Below are 21,224 nucleotides of genomic sequence, written 5' to 3' on the forward strand. Positions count from 1 at the left end.
TTAAATAGTTTTCAATCAACCTTTATCTCAGTTGCCATCTTTACTCATATCTTCAAAAATATTTGATATTGCTAATTCCTGAGCTTCTGAGGGATTTTGGGCTACAAACTGGGGTGATTGTTGGTTTTCCCTGCTGTCAAATTAGCAGTCAGTTTTCTTGGGTCTGTTAAGTCCTTTATCACTAGTCCATCTGCTTCCCAATGTCCACAATTTTCTACTGTGGTCTCCTTTCTTACCCTCTTTAGGTTTTGTTTTTTTTTTTTTTTTTTTTTTTAACTTTTTTTTAATAGGGGTACTGGGGATTGAACCTAGGACCTCATGCATGCTAAGCACGTGCTCTACCACTGAGCTATTATTACCCTCCCTCTTTGTTCTCTTCATTTTTAAGGGTTTATATCATTAATCACACACACACACACACACCTCTTTACTATCGTTTTAGTTTTAAGAGTGTGAAGCAGGTGTCTTTTATTCCTCGGGGATTCTATGAAGGGAGCTGTCCAACCTCTTTACCTTTTTACAGATAAAGAAAGTGAGGCACCGTCTACACAGCTCGTACAAGGAGACTTGGCTAGTGCATGACAGAGACCCAGCTAAACTCTGGGCTAGTATCTTTCCATTACACTGCACTGTTTTTTCAGAGTATTAAAATCTCTTTCACCAGTCCTTTTGGATTCATGCTGATTCTATGAAAATTAAAACTTCCTATTCAAATTCACTCTGCACCCTGGAATTCTAGAATCTTCTACTCAGATTTTTTTTTTTTAAAGCACTACGAGAGGGTTTCCAAGCATCAAATGGCTAATACAGTGAATCCTTTTATATAGATGCATGGCTGTCTATTCTAGAAGGTACTCAGAGGACAAAACTCAATGACAGGCGACTTGAAGAGAATTTTAAATATCTTAACAGGGAGGAAAGGAACAGAATGCTTTCTGTCCTTTTTAGTTGTAGCTTTCCTGAAAACCAGTAAGCCTGCATTCATATAAAGACATAAGCCATGTCAGCATTAACACTAAAGGTAAAACTACATTTACACAGAAGTTTTGCCCAAAGTCCTTAGTTCACAAATGCAAACCTATCTAACCCAAGTTGAGCCTCTTCTGAAGATATTAGCACTTCAAAAAGCTATGTCAAGAACCTCCAAAACTAATCATTACTCTTGATGATTCTGATTTTGCTCCTTAATTATACAGATATATGTATTTTTTGGTACATAAAATGATTCTCCTTAAGAAAGAAAATTAGTAGTTTTCATGTGTACTAGGGAAACATGTATGTTTGTGACATGCACATGTGGAGGAGAGAAGCTGGTTAGAAACAGCATCACAGTAACTACATTTGCCTAGAAGGCAAAGAAATCCCCAGAGGCATTATAATAAGCATTTTCATAAGCAAATCAACAAAAACAATAATAATTCTAGGCAATGACAGAACCAAACTTTAGAGCTACAAGCTAAACAGGAAACAAGTAAAAAAAAATGTCTGGGAGAGGAGACAAGACACTTTTCTAACCTTAATGATCCTACTTTGGGGGTTTGTCTGAAGACACAGATAAATTCCTTTCCACTTCCTTCCAACACTGATTCAGATAATAAGCCTGGTGGCAGCATGAAATAAACACCGCTTATTTTTCCCTTCTGATTACCAAATTAATAGTCATTAAAAAAAAAAAGAAAGAAAACCTCAAAATCACAACTCCTGAGTGAAAGTCCTCCATAACCTTGCCCTACACCTTGGGAGAACCACCCTCCAGACCCTAATTTCTTTATTTCTAATTTTAAATTCTTTACATAAAAACTTGAAATCTACTTCCTCGCTAGCAGTAGGAGCCTTTCAAAGTGGAAGAGGCAGAGGAGATAAACTGCTCACGACCTGGTAACAGCTGTGCCTGGCTGCTGCGGGCTCCCAGCTCTGCTCCAGCTGCTGAGACATGGGCGAGCTGCACTGCACTCTCCTCGGGGGTCCCAAACACCAACTTCCTACTCTTCTGAAGCACTGACCCTGCTGAGTGAGGGAACTGCTGAGCAAAAAACCAGCTTGCTGGATTTCCAAGGCTACGGTTTTACTTTCTAATTGAAATCTAATCTATTACAAATCAGGATGTGTTCTCCCAGCAAGGGAGGTAGACGGACAAAGAGGGCAGCTGCTTTTACATCTGCCATGTGGGAAACACAACAGACATCCTTCCTACCTACAGGTTCATGCGGCCGGCTCAGTCAACTGCGTTACACCAGTGGTTCAGCAGCCTTGGCCACATGTTAGAATCATCTAGGAAGCTTTTAAAAATCCTAATGCCCAGGCTACAAAGTAAGAACCTCTAGGGGTGGGGTGCAGGCATTGGTATTTTGCAAAGCTCCCCAGGGGAGTCCAACGTGCACTCAGGTTGACATGGTTGCCCCAGTGTGTGGCAGTGGCAAAACTCTGCTTTCTCCCTTGTATCACCAAATCCAGCTGAGGGGGGACTAAGAAGTGCTGACCAACAGATTTCAGGAATAATCACCACTTTCCCCTCCCATTTGAGAAAAACCCAAACACCTGCCTCTCTGTTAGAAAAAAAGGAGAAATTTATATATACTAGAAAGATGTCATCAGGACAAGTATTTGTAAAATATAAAGAACTGGCATTCTTCAAGAGTTAGCATGTTTAGAGGGTAGGGTGTAACTCAAGTGGCAGAGTGCATGCTTAGCATGGGGTCAATTCCCAGTATCTTAATTTAAAAAAAAATTAAATAAATAAACCTAATTACCTCCCCCTACAAAAAAAAAAAAAAAGAGAGAGAGAGAGAGAAAGAAAAAAAGAGCATGCTTATGAATAACTACCTGCTGGGAGAGCAGACATAAAGACAACCAGGGACTGAGCACCTAAAAATCAGAGGGAAAAAGGTTAAGAATATCTACCTCACTGAATATAGTACAAAGCGTACCAGCAATGACTTCTTGTTCTGTCTACAACAACAGCCCTATTTCAAAGGATGTGGGCAACAGAACATTTCTCTGAGTGTATAACCAGAAGGGGACTGGGGCCATCAGTGTGGGGAGGTCTATGTGCATGTGTACGTGTGGACAGAGGTAAGAAATCTCCCTGTGGTTAAAATGACTAGGTAGAATGGCCCCTGGAAATTCGTGTTTAAGATGAGAAATGTCAGGCCACCCAACCACTCACCTCATCTATAAAACTATGTGGCTGGACTGGATGAACCCAGAGAATTCTCTTCTGATGGCAATACTGTTTTGAGTGCCTCCCCCCACCTGCTCACAGTGAATTCTGCAGGACTCACAGTCTCACATATCAACAGCTTTCAGTGACAAGAAGCTTCTCCAGGTCATTATTTCAGGCTTATTTCCAGGCTCACAGTCCTGATCCCCCAAAGCATACTCTTACTAGACCATTTTAGCTTTCAAGGATAAAGCAAGCTAGAATTACTTAAACAACATACCAAGCTTTTTAGCTACACTTGGCCTCACAAAAACCTCTGAATGTGGGTGTGTGCCATGACACTTTTTCCAGGGTTAGGCAACACAGCTCACGGACTACCTCAGTCCAGGCTACTCTTACCAAACCCACAGTGCTCCCGGTGGGGGTGGCCAGGTTAGATGTGATGGTCGCCTGGCTATGTCAGCAGCTTCAGGATCCAAATACTCTCTCTGTGCTAAGCAGAAAACTACTTTGAAATGAATAAAAATAGTTGGTTTCTACTGGATAGCTTCCAATGAAATGATGCTGCTTCTTTAACACTTACTCACCAAGGAGGTGCCAGTAACATAGAAGCCAATCAAGCTGGTAATCTCGGAATTAGGTTACAACACTTAAAATGTGTTTTCTTGTTCAATCTATCTACTCACGCACTCAAAGATCATTCACTCAGTGCCTCCTATGTGCAAGGTAGTGTACAAGGTAATGAGGTTACCTTGGGAATCAGAGGTTAGCAGATCCCAACCCCACTGCTGCATCAAGTCCTGTAACTCCTACGTGCTTTGACCCCTTCATTCCTAAAGTGGGGACATGGTAGCTATCTTTCTGAGTTCTTTGAGGATTCCACACACAAGCAGTGTCCAGCATACTGTAAGATAGGCCCTAATGGCACAAACTTCCAATTTACCAGGAAAATACATACACTAAACGCAAAATGGATGATTATTCCAACCACAGCGATGCTGGGAAGACTATTTTAGTGTCTGATAATTTGAGAATAAACACACACAAATTCAAATAATAATGGGTCCCCTGATATTCCTTCCAAGGGTGCAACCTGCTCTCTGTTCAGCTTTCAGGGAATTAGTGTGATCCTGTGTTGCAAGACCAGCAGATGTGGGGATAGAGACCAGCTATGCGCCCTCTAACTCTGAGAGAAAACAGGCCACCTCACCAACTGCCCAGAGAGAAGCCCCAGCATCATCTGGCCTTGGGGAGGCACAAACACTTAGACCACACATGTTTCTTTATCCAGAGTGATACAGGGGAAAGGGCTCCGAATGGCAGTCAAAGGACTCTCTAGTTCCATCACACAACTAGACACAGGTTTAGTGTAGGACTGAGGAAAAGCCACATGACTAGCCACTCCAACACCCCCAAGATTACTTGTACATGTGAAAAATGGAAGTAACAAAAGCCAGCCTATCCAACGGAGCCATGACGGAGCCAAGTGAGACAACAAGTGTGGGGTCATCTGCAAAACCAAATGTTACATGTGATGAATTAGAAAACAAAAATGTGCTCAGCCTTCTCCCTTGACTTCCGGAATGCCAGGGATTCCTCTTCCAGGTATGGTGCAGAGCTCAGGCAGTTTGTCCTGTGAGACCACAATTTGGCTGAAAAGCTCTAAAAAGTTGATCACTTGCTCTTTGCGAACAAGAAGAAAGGAAGTACCAGAGCTTATCAGTTTGCTAACTGTAGTCCTTGGTTGCTGCTAAGTTGGCCCACACGGCAGACTGACAAATTAGGACGTGGCCGGTTCTCAGGATTTAGCTTCCCTTTCAGAGGCAATGCTTCCTCTTGAGATCCCAAGCACCACAGATTGTTGTTGTTGTTGTTGTTGTTGTTGTTGTTGTTGTTATTGTTATTATTATTATTATCCCAAGCACCAATAATTCTCATTTGCAACATTTGCAGAGCAGCTACACACTCTACAGTGAGTTCTGGAAAACCTTTGAACTTACTGGAGAAAAAGAGGACTGATAAGGAGGAAAGAATATCTTTGAAAATATACATATTTTATAATACTAGGCTTGAGTGAAATCAGTAAGAAGACACAGGGAAAGCACATTAGTCCTCAGTTAAAGTCCTTAGTTAGAGAAATAAGTGGCAAATCATAAATACTTAGCAAAATGAAATCTCAGACTCTATTTTCTAAATAAAAACCATCCCTAGCCAGAGACTGGAGAAGCCCACAACAGTCCCATTTAACCAACTGGAAATACTTCCTATGTTCAATTTTTGGAAGCGTTAAAAAGGGAGACATAAAAAGACAGCTTTCTCTCAAAGGTGAGGAACTTGCTATGTATATAGCCTTTCATAAAAATAGTTAAAGTCAAAACGATGATCTGGGAACAAGTTCTTACAATACAAGCCATCTAACCTCTGTGTTCTTTTTCCCTCTTTGTATAATTAGTGCTTGTATGATAATAAAAGCTAGAGGTAAAAGTTCCAAAGACTGAGGCAGAAATGTTCACTCTTGGGTCCATCATTACTGTTTAAGCTGAACAGTCTGAAAAGCTTTCTTCAAAGCTAAATGAGTCTGACCACCAAACTCAGGCACGTAGCTGGAATTAACCCACAGGATGAAAACCGCGCCTGACGGGGGAAGGTGAATCAGGTGATCTATTCGATTTTTCTTCCAGAAGTCACTTTTACAATTTGTGGAAATTGCCCCAGATTACATGACAATTATGAAATAGAAATCTGTTAAGTTTCAACTAAAGCATTTATAAACAATGAGATGAACAAGTCCTACTGGGCTGAACAAGTTCGAGTAGTGTCCAGAGGAAGAACAGAGATTGGAGCAACTTCCCATGTGACGACTAGGGCCAAATTAGCTTTGAAAACACCGTCGACACACCACACCGCTACCACGGGCAATGCAAAAATAAAACAAATCTCGTAACGTTCAGCCATAAAATAAGTGTAAGCCAGTCCAACCAAGCTCTGTTTTCCCTCGTTGGATGTATGGATACATTTTTTGAAATCAAATTATTTCCAGAAACAGCCTTTGTTGCTTCTGTTTTGCTGATGTCCTAAAAAATACGTGCTTAGATCTGCCTACCGAGGACAACTATAAGGAAAAAAGCAGTAGTCCTTACCTCCTGCTCTCAGAAAAGCATTATGGGTGAAAATGGCCTTAACTTACGGTCAGCAAAATGAACAAAGATTCATTTTGCAAGAGCTTCTTTTAATAATGTAAAATTTATTCCCCTCTTTTACAATGCACTTTTTTTTTTTTTCATCAAAGATAATTATTCGAACCAAATTTACCTCTCCTGGGAGGAGACATTCTGAGCAGATCACCTCTTTACTAAAAATATACCTGAGTCATTTACGCTGCTATTCCTCTTGGCATAAGCACTCCGAACCACCTGCTCGTACACCTGAGCGCCTATTGTTCTCATGTTGTCCCGGATCAGAATGCCTTGAGCTTGCATCATGAAGAGGTAGGTATTCACTGCAGAAAACAGGAGGGGAGGGGAAAAAGAGGTGAATTCAAAGGCAATCGTTCAAACAAAACACACAAAAAACCCACATCACTTTGGGTTTCTTTCTTTTTTTTTCTTTTTCAAACCTCTTTCAGCTCTAAAACCCTACAAATACCATAACTCTATTTTCCACACCAGGTTTTAAGTTTTCAGGGGACCAATGTTCCTTGAGCAGCTAAGTTGGGTTTGCGGGAATTTCTGTCCATATTTAGCAGTTTTAGAAAAACTGTAAATTAAAAAAATCATATTCCACCAGGTCTTCAAACACCTAATCTGTATTGTAGGACTGTGATGACTGGAAAGATCTTTATGGATCAATTAAGACATCATGAAAAAGATCTCTGCTCTCTTTAAGTTCACATTTGCAATACTCAACGGCTATCCTCAGAAAAAGGAAACCACTGCCTTAGATGTAGGTCTGGTCCTGGCTATCTTTTCAAAGTGGCGGACTAAGGCTCCTGCTACTTTTCTTTGCAATATTTGGAGAGAAAAATAAGATAATGAAAGAATATCAGTACTCCTCACTACCCACCCACCTCAGCCCCAAAGTTCAAAGCAATGGGAAAGGAGCAGGTGGCTTGGTCCAAGTGTCAGTTAAAACACATTCCCTTCAAATACATATAAATATCGAATCATTATGTTGTACACCAGAAACTAAGAGAATGTTACATGCCAGTTATATCTCAATAAAAACAAAGCAAAACAACAAACATTCTTAAGTGATTATTCAGATTAACTGCCTAATCTTCATCATCTTTGGAGAGTGAGCTCCCCTTGGGTTTTCTTGAAATCTCTCTACAACATGACATTACAGGATCTCAAATATAAGCAAATATATTTCCTGTACTGAAATCTCAAATACCATCTATTTTCAAGAAATCTTACAGTTTAAAACATAGCTTCTTAACCAGCCATTCTAAATTTACTCATGTTCCCCTCACCACTGTGAAAGGGGGATGTCTTACAGGGATGGCATATTTATAAGTCTAAACTCTGGCATGTGCCAGGGATCATCTGAACACTTGGCTGACTTCCAAACAGGCCCCAGGCAGGTATGCAAAACAGAGAGTCTGGGCCACTCCTCCAGACTCAATACACACGGCCTTGGGCGGTCCTGGCTCTTCAGCAAGACATTTTGTGAACACTGTTTCATCATAATTATCACAGTGTCCTGCACGTAATGGGCAGTAAATAACGATTAAATGGATGAAGCTTAGAAGTTAATTTACTTTATTTTCAAGCTATGGTGTTTGGTGCCTGTTCTGGTGATGGGAGTGGGGACAGGGACAAAATCACTCTCAATGTGGAAAATCCCAGGTGGCTCACATTAAACAGGAACATAAAATCTTTCAAAAGACTTCAAATAATCTCTAAGGTATATCCAGAGCTACAAAATAATAAACAAAAGAAGTCAGTGTTCAGAATGCTCTCAGAAATGAGGGAGCAGTCTCAAATTAGGCCTGGAAGCAAATGGAAGACGACCACATGCTTAACTTCTGGCATCAGATACAGTGCTTATTCTCTGTAGTTAGAAAAAGTTACCAAAAAATAAAAAAAAAAACCACAAAAAAACACAAAAAAGCTTCAAATCCTTAAAAAAGTGTGATGCTGTGAAGCTTCTGAAAACAAGAGTAGCATCTCATTTTCTATTTACAGCAGAAAGCATGGTGCCCAGTCACAACAGACAGGCAGCCCATGAACACCTGTGAAACCTGAGATTTAAATTTCATCCAGTATCATGTTTCTAATGTGGTTCTGTAACTTTTTAATCACTTAGGCTACATATTATGTGTATTATACATACTATATACAACTCCCTTGAAATCTTCCTTCCATCCCCAACTTATTACTACACTAGTTGTTTTCAATAATATAAAAACAAGTATTCATTGAACACTGTGTGCTAAGCTATCAGTTAGGCATTGCAAAAAACACACTACCTCCTTTCCCCCAAATTTCATCTTCTCAGAGCTTTTTATCTTCTACACTGCAAAGCACACTCTTGTTAGCTCCTCTTTTAAAGCCTCTCCCTTTCTTAGCTCCCAACTGTAAGATTCCTCTAGGGCAGCTCTCAAACTTTTCCCAGCCCATCACTTGGAGAGCTTTTTGAAGCCTGCTTCTAGGCTCCATCCCCAGACGTTCTGACTCAGTAAATCTGAGTGAGGCCTATGAATTTGCACTTGGAACAAGCTCATGGTGATATCAGTGTGGCTGGTCTGAGGACCACATTTCCAGAGCCACTGCTCCAGGGAACTTCAGCTACATAATAAAAAACAGTGAGTAACATTCATTGAGTACTTACTTACATAATTCTTTCTATCTCACTTAATCCTCATATCCTAAGAGGCAAATACTACTACCCAAATTAGAGTCAACTTCTAGGCTTCAGTTTCTCCACCGAGCTTCACCAAGGTCAGTGAGGGATGGACAGGAACCAGATGTACCTTCACTTTAACCACTTAAGCTTAAGAAGTCGCTCATCCATGTTCTAGCCATAACGTATTTCTCAGAGATTTCAAGCATTCACGTGGCTTAAATTATTACTTTTAAGGAGACAGCTCTCAAATCTTTATCTCCTGCACAAAGCTGCCAGATGGATCTCCCTTAATTACAGATTTATCCGCAATGCTCTTTCTCTTGCCTTCATCCCTGGGCTTTTGCTGATCTGCAGGGCTTCTGCTCTCCTTTCGGCCATGCAAATCTCATTAATCCTTCAAACCCTAGTTTATATATTTCTCCAGGGTTCCCCTTCTCGTATTTCTGTGGTACTGTTGTTGAAGACTGTCGAAAATTTGCCTGTTGTTTACACCTTGTCTTAGTTTGCTAACAACTGTCTCGTGTTAGTCTTGTTACTCAACTAACAAATTTACACAAACCACATATTATTGATTTTTCTAGTTATCCACAGGAATTAGCACAAGGCTGAAAAAATAAAAGGCTGAGGAAATAAATTTTGCCCCAAATAAGAAAATAATCACAAATTCATAGACTTGGGTTTGGATGGGATTTTAAGGAATACTTTTCAATACCTCCGCGTCTACCACCACCCAAAACCTATGCCTTCCAAGAACACAGAGTCAGTATGTGAAACACAGCCATCTTCCAAGAAAATTCTACTTTGGGTTGGGTTGAAAATGTTTTCTAGTTCCTTTTACCCACTAGTCCTGATTCTGCCCCTTGACAGAACAGTCAAATTCCTTTCCCACACTTTCAGATATTGAAGACGGGCATTTTCAACCTCCCTCCAGCCTCACCTCTACCCCAACTAACTTTCCCCGCACCCCCAGGCTAGACAGCCCCACTTCCTTTGTGTGCCCCTCCCTTGGTATCACCACCACTTCCCTCCCCATCCTGGCTGCTGTCCTCTGGATACCAGTCCTGTAGTCTACACTTGACAAAGAGTGGTGCCCATGCTGACAGTGGTCCCGGTGCAGTCTGCTGGGCCCAGAAACAAGCAGAACTACCAGCAGCCCAATTCCATCTGCTACCAAAGTGTTGTCAGCTTGACCCCCCTCTTGGAGATGCACAATAACTCAAGGCCAAAGAAATCCTTCAAAAGAGATGTTCAATTATCTAATCTGCCATTTCCCAAACCAGCTCCCTTCCCCCCACATAATATAACTCGTAGCATCAAGTGATTCTCTGCAGAATTCGCTATGGGAAATTCTCTTTTAGATATTTTTATTAACAGAATTTAAAACTTCCATTGCGTGCATGGTAGATAATGGATAACTGCTGAGTGTTACTGGTAAACATCAGTCACACCATATTATTGATTCATGTTAAGCTTGCTAGAGGCAAATCCTCAATCTTTTTAGCTGCTATAAGCTACCCTTCTCCTGTTCTGTGCTCATGCAGTTAGTTAGTATCCCTATTAAAAGTCTTATTACTAAATTTAGCCCAGGTCTCTGGCCTAACGTAGGAAGTGTACATATGCACACACGCTTTCAACCTAAATGATCTCATTTAAAATTCACATCTTTGTGAAGTAGATATCATCTTGATTTCTTATTTGAGATAAGGACGTCAAGTCCTCCGGAAGTCACTTACCCAAGGTCATATGGTTAGTGAAGTCAAAAACAAAGGTGAGGTTAGGTGTTCCGTAACATTTTGATGAGCATTACTTTGAAAAACGGTACTTTCCAATAATATGGTCCTGATCAACTGTGGCTGAATCACAGCTTAAAAACACATTTAAATTGGTGCATGGTTGTTAAATCCTCCATTGTGTCAAGTACCTACTGAGCACCTCCTTTCCTGGGTGCTTCCTACACACAGGACTCGGCTGCTGGGGGCCACGGATGAGCAGAACAACACAGAACAAAGCACAGGCACAATGGAACAAGAAGGTGTAATGCAGTGTGATAAATGCTAAAATAACATTTACTACAAATTCAGGCTTACTTTACACTTTCAAGAGAAACTGTAATAATTATCCAGCCCCCTAGCAATTCCTTTCTATCTAGACTGAGGTATCTCTTATGATCATAACCCAGTTGAGAAAAATAAGCTCCATCCAGGTCTACATAATTGGAAATTTCCATCCAGATGCCAATGTAAGCAGCCTTGGGCCATGGCTTTAACTGGAGAATTTCCAGGAGCAAAGCACTGGGTCTCCTAACAGGAAGACAGACTCCTCTCCATCAGAATTCCAGCCAGCCTCCATATCCTTACAAATTCTTATGAATTTCCACTTGCACACACACATGGATAAATGACTCTGACTCATACAAAATTCCTCACAAGATAATGAAATGTGACACTCCAGATTAGGAGCAAAATAATTTGACACAATGAACCCAAGAGGAAAAGACGATGACAAGACTCTATATACATAATAAGTTCATAATGTTTTTTATCCTAAACGTGTGTCTCCTTAACGTTTGTTACATCTGGCTTGTTAAGCTAAAAGAGAATTAAGAAGTGGAAAAAGAAAGCCATTCTTTTCCTGACTACTCTTGAAATTCTGTCTTAACCCCAACCCACAAACACGTACGTGCGTGTGTGCACACCCCCAATTGCCTTCCCTTCTTTATTTTTCTATTTAACACACTATACACCTATTCTTGTCTGTCCTGTCAATTGACAAGAATGTGAACTCCATGAGGGCAAGGAGCTACGCCCCTCCCGGCTAGAACAGTGTGTCTGCAACACAGAAGATGCACAATAAATAATATGAAAAAATGAGTATCTAAGTTGGGACAAAGAACGGTTGAGCCTTCTGAACTCAGCTGTGCCCAAGAAGGTGTGGATATGAGATTTCAATCCTTTCTCTTGTATTAGCCCCTACTCCTTTACAGGAGGAATCCAAAGTGTTGAGTTAACCAGTGTCACTGCACTAACCTGTTCCTAAGAAAAGTTCAGCAATTCCTTTCTACCAACTGAGCAGAGCTACCAAATAGATTCGCTTTTCCCTAAACGTGTTCTCTGGTACTCTCACTCCTCACCAAGTTGTTTGGTTTCTTGGGTTTTTTTTTTTTTAAATGTTCCTTAATACAACACACAAGTTTATTCAAAATCTTGTGCAACATTATTTGTAATAGGAAAGCACTGGGGAAGAAAAACTAAATGTCCACGCAAAGGAGACTGGTTGAATAAATTGCTGTACATTCACATGGATGGAGTACTGTGAGGCTATACCAAAGAATGAAGAATCATTCAAAATAGCCCCAAATTGGAAAGGACCCAAAATCTATCTTTAGTAGAAATGACTGAAAATCTGTAGCCTATTTGAATCTTGGAACACTATACAGCAACCAGAATAAACAAACTACAAATACATGTAACCACATGGATGAGTCTCTCATACATCGTATGGAACAAAGACACCAAAGAGTACAGATGGCATAATTCTATGTGCACAGGGCCCCAAGACAGCCACAACTGATCCACAGTGTCAGAAGTCAAGGAGTAGGTATCCTTGGGATGGAGGAGGAGTATTGGTAGGGGGCTTCTGACAGTCTTTTATTTCTTGACCTGGGTACTGGTTATATACGTATATTCATTTTGGAAAAAGTCATCAAGTTGTTTACCTATTTGTGCACATTTTAATATGCATGCTATGCTCAATTAACATTTATAAAAAAAAAGAGAGAGAGAATGAGGAACATCTATGAACTGATTTCCAGGATATATTGTTAACTGGAAAAAGAGCAATAATAGCGTGTCAGTAGGTGTTACGCCGACTATTTAAGAAATAAGGTGCCATTTTATACACACTCACATTTTTATAGAAAGAAACATGGGAAAGGTGAACTAGATAAACATTCATTATTTACCTGTTAAGTGCCAGGAACTGCCCTCCATTCTGTGGATAAAATGATCATTGTAAATAACACACCGCCCTTGCCATCACCTTTAGTGGAGGAGCCAGACAGGGAAACTGTAACTAGCGCTGTCTGTAAGGGAGCACAGGAGAGTGGTTATAGCTCACACTGTGAGCGGGGATGAGAAAATACTCTCAAGGGGTGACTCTAGGAGATGGTCTTGAAAGACGAGCCCTGAACTAGGAAAGGGAAGAGCACCAATGAAGACAAAAAGGCACAAAGGGAGAAAATACATCTGAGGAACTAAAAGCAGTTGGGCGTGGCTGGAATGAAGGGTATGCATGGCAAAAACGTGAGGCGGAGGCAAGACCACAAAGGGCTTTCTGTGCTACACTTAGGGGCTTGACACTGAATAAATGGTCCAGAATCAGATTTCGGGTGGGCCAACTAATAGGTATCGGTCAAAACAAGTAAATCCATCCCTGTTCAAAATCACAGCTCCAGATAAAGAAAGGACTGAGCTTTTTAGTATCCAGACCCAAGTTCCTTAAAGGGAGGCACTTCTATGGATGAATTAAATAAGGTGCTGCATGCTGGATCCCATTTGGTTACTACAAGTTGGGTGCCAAATCTCACCGAAGGCTGCATTTCCTCTACATGAAGCAGCAGGAGGAATACCCTGTCTGTCAAATCCTGGAGCAAGCAGATGGGAGTGAAGACGTCAGGATATAAAGCTGGTGCTACTGAAACTAACCACAGCCGGGGAGAGCTTGTTGGGTGGGTAAGAGGTGGGGAGGAAAGGTGGACCAATCAGTCTAGGTGACTCGCATCTGGCATCTCTGTTCTGAACACCTCTTACAAGGCACACGTGTGATTTCTGACAGGGTCAAGTGCATTCCAGGAAAACAATGCAACAAATCCACCACCAAGGACTATACCCCATTCATATTCACATGCTTCCAAAACAAAATAAAGGATGGGGAAAGGGGGAGAATATAAGGCGAACAGAAGCAGAAAAGACATAAATAGAAGAAAACAAGAAGGTTGCTCACTCTCTCTTCCTGCTCCCATATATGACTCACACAAAAGATACAAAAAAACAAGGGGAAACAAAGAATGTGTCATAGGAATGCAGAAGTCTGACTTTTGCCATGGCAGAATATCTGCAAGATGTGCACAGCCTTTGTGACCAATACTTTCTGAGAAAAACCAGAACCTGAAAAATAGTTGATCTCTACTCCCCAAATTAGAGATTTCCCGTGTTCACTGCTCTGCATGATAGGTGTTCTGTAAAGAATGAATCCACTTATTCTGCTTATAAAGAGATACATTCCTGTAAAAAGCAATACGTTTTCCGAGTCCCTGTGTGTCAGTGCCTTTCTAAATACCTGTATGTGTTGTCTCATTTCATCCTCACAATATACCGAGAGGTGGGTTATAACCCTTGTTTTACAGATGAGGGGACTGAGGTCTGGGTAAGTAACTTGACTATGTGGAGCCAAGATTTCCCAACAGATCTCTGTCTTCACAGTCCAGGTTTCTAACAAATATGTTCTATGGTCTCCCGGGGTCTCGATGCCCAGAAGCCCCATGAATCCACCGCTGTTATCGCCACACTCTGCTCACTGATTCCTTGTATCTGGATCTTTACCATCAAAATCTCATATATGATTGGCTTCCAATATTCCACTTTAGCAGTGGGTGCCATGATCACAGTATGGTACATTCTTAAAATTTTATTAAGTTTTATTAAAATTTTGTAAGTTTGAAGGTCTAGTATGAATCTTAAATTTTTCATTTCAGATCTACTTAAAATGTTGGATATTCACACTACACAGAGAGATATGAAGGTCCAAGGTTGTATGGACACAGTGACACACTTAAGAAAGAAAAGAAAGCTGTTTGGGTTTTTTTTTTTTAAGATACAAAGAATCTTTTGACAATAAATTTACATTCTTCAGCACAGCTAATGTTCTGGAGCAACTGTGTGACAATTTTCACACAAAAAGTTATTGAAAGAAAACTGGTGGGGGGCCAGTGGCGGGAGACATTAAGCGTAAGGAATCCCAAAAATTATTTTGGGGGAAAACATTTTATTTGATGAATCTTTTGCTTTCCCAGTCCTTCCTACCTGAGGCAGAAAAAACACCAAGTCAAACACAGGCTTTGTTTTCCACCCTCTCTAGTTATTATTCTCAGCTATTAAAAAAAAAAAAAACCAAGTGGTAAAAATTAACAGCTTTGAAATACCCTGTAAACATTTCCACTGACCTGTTAGTCTATTATCTGTTAAATTATTAAACTGTACATGAGATTAGAAATGAAAATGCTGCCTAAATAGATACTAGCTAGCTGAGTAGCCTATGATCTAAGCTTCAGCTTTGCTTCCCCCAAAATTCCTAACAGCATGATCAATTAACAATGTCCAGAAATATACACCCACAAGAGGGACTCAGCAAATAAGGACGCCCAATCTAGCAATGAGTCAGAGACAACTGTAAATTACTTTCCTGGCACTGTTCACATTGAATGCCTGCAACTACCCTGGCCCTGCCCTAGGGGTGAAGGTGCAGAGGGTGTAGAGATGTCACTGATGGGACTGTGCCAGAGACACCACCAGAAACATAGCTCTCTGGGGCTGGCTCTGGCTGGCTCTAGACAAAGGCTCTGCCTTCCTCTTGGGCCTAATGTCTTCCCCTCTCAGTCCCTCCTGCAGCTGCTGACACCTCTCCTCTGTGTGAATGCCCTCTGGTCACACCTGCTCATACTAAGCTTTAACGGCTCTTTTCATGTCTTTTCCTAATATCACCCATCCCCGCCAAGATTAGAACTGTCTTGGCTCTTTCCCATCTGACACATAAACTCCTACAGGGACCCCTATAAATGTGAACATCTCTCTTCCAGCAGGCTGTAAACTCCCTACAAGTACAGACTTACTCTTTTTTTCATCTACAACATCTGAGAAATAATGAGACACTTGGAGCTATTTACTAAATTAATGAATTACAGCTCAGCACACAGTATGAGGTGCCTTGTTTTCTCAAGTTAGAAGTAGACTGGTTTTTCTGCAACCACACAAGAGTCTATAAGCCAGAAAACAGTATAGTGAAACTGACATGACTAATTTTGCTGGTCTAAGTGTAAAATGGTATCACCCTTAGGGAAAACTATTTGCAAATTCAACAAAGAGCCATGAAAATACTCATACCGTCTGATCCAGCAATTTCAAGGAAATTATCCTAAATATGAGGACATTCTATGCACAAGGTTTTTAACTAAATTATTCCTAAAAACAAAAGGTTGGAAAACAGCTCAAAAGCAACAATTTAAAAAATAGGTAAGTTAACCGTGATATATACACCTGGTACAATCTTAACACAGCTTTAAAAGTAAAAGTTATGAAATCTTTTAAACAGAATAAATGTAGAACACCTAGCATAGACTATCACACTCAACAATGAAAAAAAGTTCTGTTACATTATGGCAATTACTGAAGAATAAGCAAATGCATAAAGCAAAAAGTGGCTAGAAACAAATTTACCAATATGCTTAGGTGTTAGGGGGTAACAGATATGAATTGACTTTTTCCCTTCTTCTGTTTTTCCAATTTTGTCTACAACAGTTTTTTTTTTAACATAGAATAAGGAAAAAAAGATAAAGGATTCCTCCAGCCAGACTTAATTTATCTAACGTGACAATATACATTAATAAACAAGACATTCACAATTCCGTTCTTTGCTTGTCAGGCTCATGGGAGAGGGATGGATGGGTGGGTGTATAGAGTGTGCAGCTGCCAGACTTGAATTATCTCCACATCTTCATGCTGTTCTAGAAAGACTACAGTAACAGCTGCCACGTTCTCCCCATATCCTCCCTACCTTGACACCCAGAAGAGCTTCTTAGAACCAGAAATGTCTACAGAAACCAAGAATTTACGCAGAGACAAGGTGTTCTAGCTTTCTCTCTTGCGAGTAGAGTATATGGACACTGCACAGACGACAGACATGGCGGGAAGAAGAAACCCCTCGTATTCTAAGGGAAAGAGGTAGACGGGAAGTTCTTGGACTGAGGGGGCCAACAACACTGGTTCTGTCCTGTCCCTGGCGGGCTCTGTGGTCCTCTCTGGACTTCAGCCACTCCATCTGTGTGATGACATTATCGAACTGGATATGGTTTTCTCAGTCTTTTCAATCAAGCCTGACCCCCATCACTGATAGACACAGGAGATCTTCTGCAAATAAAAATGTTAGTTTATATTTACATTGAATGCCTTCAAAACATAAAACTATATAACATGGGACGTGCTTTTACAAATCACATAAACCCCTGTAAATTCTGATTCTTCTCTCTTCCCTTTGGATCTTGAGAATCACTAGACTGCAAAATCTCTTTCAGCTCAAAATCCCATAATTATAAACTCACTGCTTCTCTTCATCTGGGAAACACTGACTTACATAGACCTCAGATTTACATTTGTCTGCCTTCTCTTTCCTCCCTTTCCATAGGGCATTAGGGCTTGGCTACCCTTACACTGTTGGCCTTCCTTTCCAGAACAATGGCGCTTTAACCCTCTTCGTGATACAGCTGGGAGTGGAGCCGGAATGATGGGGAAGCACATTCCCAGAGCCGCCCCCTTGTCCGTGCACACTAGTCAGGAGATCACACTGGAGCCATCTCGAGCGAACACAGGTCATAGCAGGGCTCCTAATTCTATTTCCTCTCTTACCATGCTGAAAAATTGCACCTTCATGATTTAAAAGAATGCAATTCTATAGCAAAGAGTTGATTTTTTTTCCAACTCTGAGATACTAACCTCCTACAACTAAGTTTCTTCTATCACTTTGCAAATAAGTAAGATTTTATGATGAAGCTAAAAGTTGCTTGTCTAAGGTGGGTGGGAAGAGACAGACTGGGAGTTCAAAATTTGTAGATACTAACAGGCATATGTAGAATAGATAAACAAGATTATACTGTATAGCACAGGGAAATATATACAAGATTTTGTGGTAGCTCACAGCAAAAAATTGTGACAATGAATATATGTATGTTCACGTATAACTGAAAAATTGTGCTCTACACTGGAATTTGACACAACATTGTAAAATGACTATAACTCAATAAAAAATGTTTTTTAAAAAAGTTGCTTGTCTAAATGATTCAAAAGACTGATAATAATGAACGCTGGGGAGGATGTGGGGCAAAAGGTATCTTCTACCTTGTTGAAGGGAACATAAATTGGTATAACCCATAGAAGACAACCAGGTGACAATGCTATGTCAAAGTGAAATGTTCATACTCTTCACAACCAACAGTTCCCACTTTTAAGTATTCATCCTAAAGAAATAACTTGATAAATAGGAAGTACGTTCAAGGATGTTTCTCTCATTTATAAAAGCAAAGTATTTATAAAAGCAAAACACAAACCTACCTAAATGAGCAACAAAAGGATTAGGGGACTAAACTGTAGCAAAGTCATATCACAGAAGACTGAATAATCTTTATTTCATGACAAGAAATCACATTGTATAACAGCATAGTCAGTACATCACGTCTGTGTTAAAGAAGAAGATACAGAGGAAAATACATCAAACAGTTTGAGAAACTGTACATCAGGATTTCCACAGTGTCATTTCGGCTTAGTAGAATTATGGGTGGTCTGCACTTTCTTTGCTGTGACAAGGCAGCATTTCTGTGACTGTCAGAAAAACCTTCGTATGATGAAGAGATTCTCTGTTCCAACAGTGAAAATTCTTGCAGTAACCAAATCTGTTTGAATTGATCCAGAATTTCAAAGTTTCCAGAGTTGCTGAGAATGCCTTTTCACACAGCACCTCTTTAATATCTAGGAACAGACTTTAGAAATGCTGTCTTAGGACATGGTCTTGTTTTTTCTTTTCTTTTTTTTTTTTTTTAAACAATGATCATACATGTTTTATATTGGGGGTGGGGGGCACAAAAACACAACCAAGCTTTTGCCTTCTTAAGGACTCCTCACTCTCTTCTGCTCCAGACCCAAATAATTTCCTCAATCTCAAACCATTATTCCACCTTCTCCTACCCTCAAATGATTCATAGTTATCCTAAAACTTCTGGTGCTTCTAGCTGTAACTTCACCAAGCAAGCTTTCTCTATGCAGCCTACGAATCCAAAATATTTTTTTAAAGACAGCTCTTTGGTCTCCTTCTTGATCCTCTTTTGGAAAGGAGATTATTCTCCATGTCGTATGGGGATAATATATGATAATCATATTATTTTTAGCCTGGAAGATTGCAGCAGACTAATAGGGTTATCTACTCCTCGGGAATTTAAGTGTTTCCAGAAGGCATCATTCTAGCTGAAATTAGCACCCAAACTGTCAAACACATGAAATAAGAGCCATAATCTCTATAGAAAGGCAAACAAAACAAAACAAAAACAAAGAACACACTTGAAAATGTCTTGGACTCTGAGGCATAAACACTCAAGAAAACGAGACCTTCCCTTAACACCCTGTGGGTGTAAAACCCTTCCTCCAGACCAGATGGCTTGTCTTTAACATCAAACTGTGGTCCTAGAAAGGGGTCTTCTGAGCCACTCACTTTGTCATCTATACCGCTTTGTCTTTCCCTTGATCCAGAATGATCAGATGTTAACTTTTCTTTCTTTAGCTAAGTGATGCTCACATGTTACAGCAATGCAAGGCCCACCAAGTCCACAAAATTTGTAAGACTACTCTGGAACATTAAAAACAAATTTTTCCCACAGATTACTTGATTGCAAAGGGGAAAATGCACATTTACAATGGAGATATCAGACAGGCACCCTTGACCAGGGGATCAAACTGGGCATCGCTAATATTAAAACAAGGTAATATTTACCTTCAAGAGTATTCCTGCCAAAAACTTTTAACCTATATCTAATCAGGATTTTAGACATTCTGGTTTACAAAAAGACAGGGGATTAAGGAACATATCAAATTGACACCAGGCATTGTGCAAAACAATTGGCCTGGTTGCTTCAAAAAATTACTATAATGGGGCTAGGGGTGGCGGGGGGGAGGGAGCAGCTATAGACTAAGACATCAAAAAAACATAATCGAATGTAATAATATAATGTATGATTTGAGAGGAGGGCAGCTATAAATAACATTCTGAGCACCACTGGGGAAATTTTAATAAGGACTGGATATTAGACTATGTTATGAAAGTACTATTAATTTTGTTAGTTGCAGTAAGTATTGTGGTTATACAGGAGAATACCCTTATTTTTTTTAAGAGATGCCTGTAGATGTACTTAGAGTTAAATATCTTGGTGTCTATCTACAATTTAATTTTACATGGCTCAGAGGAAAAAAGAAAAAAAAAAGCCAGAGTTAAAATAAATAAAGCAAAATGGTAGTAATTGCTGGCTTTAGAGGGAGGGTAATGTGTTCACTGTGTTATTCTTTTATCTTTTCTGAATGTTTGAATTTTTTCATAATAAAAAGTTGGGGGAGAAACTTGATTTTGGATGTATCCAAATTGCCAACTAAATCTAAATTAAAGTATACTAATACTAAATTAAGAATCCTGTAAATGGGTCCAAAATTATCCTACAGGGAGTAAATACCCTAGTGATGGTCACACAAGAAGTTAAAGCATTCAGTGGAGGGTCTATGCCCCCTCCCCCAATTTGTTTTTGGAACCAAAATAAACTCAGGAAAGCTGAAGAGAAATTATAAATAAATCTTCCTGTTGCTCCCTCACTTAATCTTTGAATGGCTCTCCACTGTCTTCAAGGTTAAGTTCAGACTCCTCATGCTTAGCATGACTTACAAGAGTCCACAAAACCTGGCCCCTGTCTGCTATTTCAGATCTTGCTACTCCCCAGTTCCAGCCACAATAGACATCAGCAATTCTTGGGAACTCAGACAATACTGCTCCTACTGCCAGGATCTTAAAGACACAAAACCCAAGATGAAGACAAGGAAAACTTCCCAGGAAAAATCAACTATCACAAACAAAAGCACAAGCTGGGGATGAAAAGGGAAGGGAGGGGAAAAGATTCCAGCCAAGACCAAACCCAGCTGTGCTTCTGTCTCCCTTTACACGCAGCATTCCTAAGGCTGGCTAGTCTGGGCTCTCTTCAATTACATGTGCAGGTTCAACAAAAGAAAAAGACTAATTCCTGAGATTGGCCTTACTTTCAGACAAAAGCCAATTCCCAGCTCTGCACACCCCACAATCAAAAATGCTGCAGAGGTTAAAACTCAGGACGCCCAAAGACCTCGTGATGCTGACCCTCTGCTGG

At 40.2% G+C, this 21,224-nt stretch overlaps 1 protein-coding gene across 4 annotated transcripts in view; it reads right to left on the reverse strand.

Annotated features, from left to right (window-relative positions):
* The window catches only part of B4GALT5 (beta-1,4-galactosyltransferase 5), a 74,532-nt gene that overhangs the window by 13,131 nt on the left and 40,177 nt on the right, over positions 1-21,224 (reverse strand). For 3 of the 4 annotated variants that reach the window (XM_032461356.1, XM_032461354.1, XM_032461355.1), the window contains exon 2: positions 6,525-6,659. In XM_032461356.1, coding sequence (XP_032317247.1) covers positions 6,525-6,642 — 118 coding nt within the window. In that variant the 5' untranslated portion in view covers positions 6,643-6,659. Of the gene's footprint in view, positions 1-6,524; positions 6,660-12,968; positions 12,983-21,224 lie in introns of those variants that run through there. The other variant, XM_032461357.1, reaches the window with a different exon arrangement.

Source organism: Camelus ferus, chromosome 19, assembly GCF_009834535.1.
Source record: "Camelus ferus isolate YT-003-E chromosome 19, BCGSAC_Cfer_1.0, whole genome shotgun sequence".
Lineage (NCBI taxonomy): Eukaryota > Metazoa > Chordata > Mammalia > Artiodactyla > Camelidae > Camelus > Camelus ferus.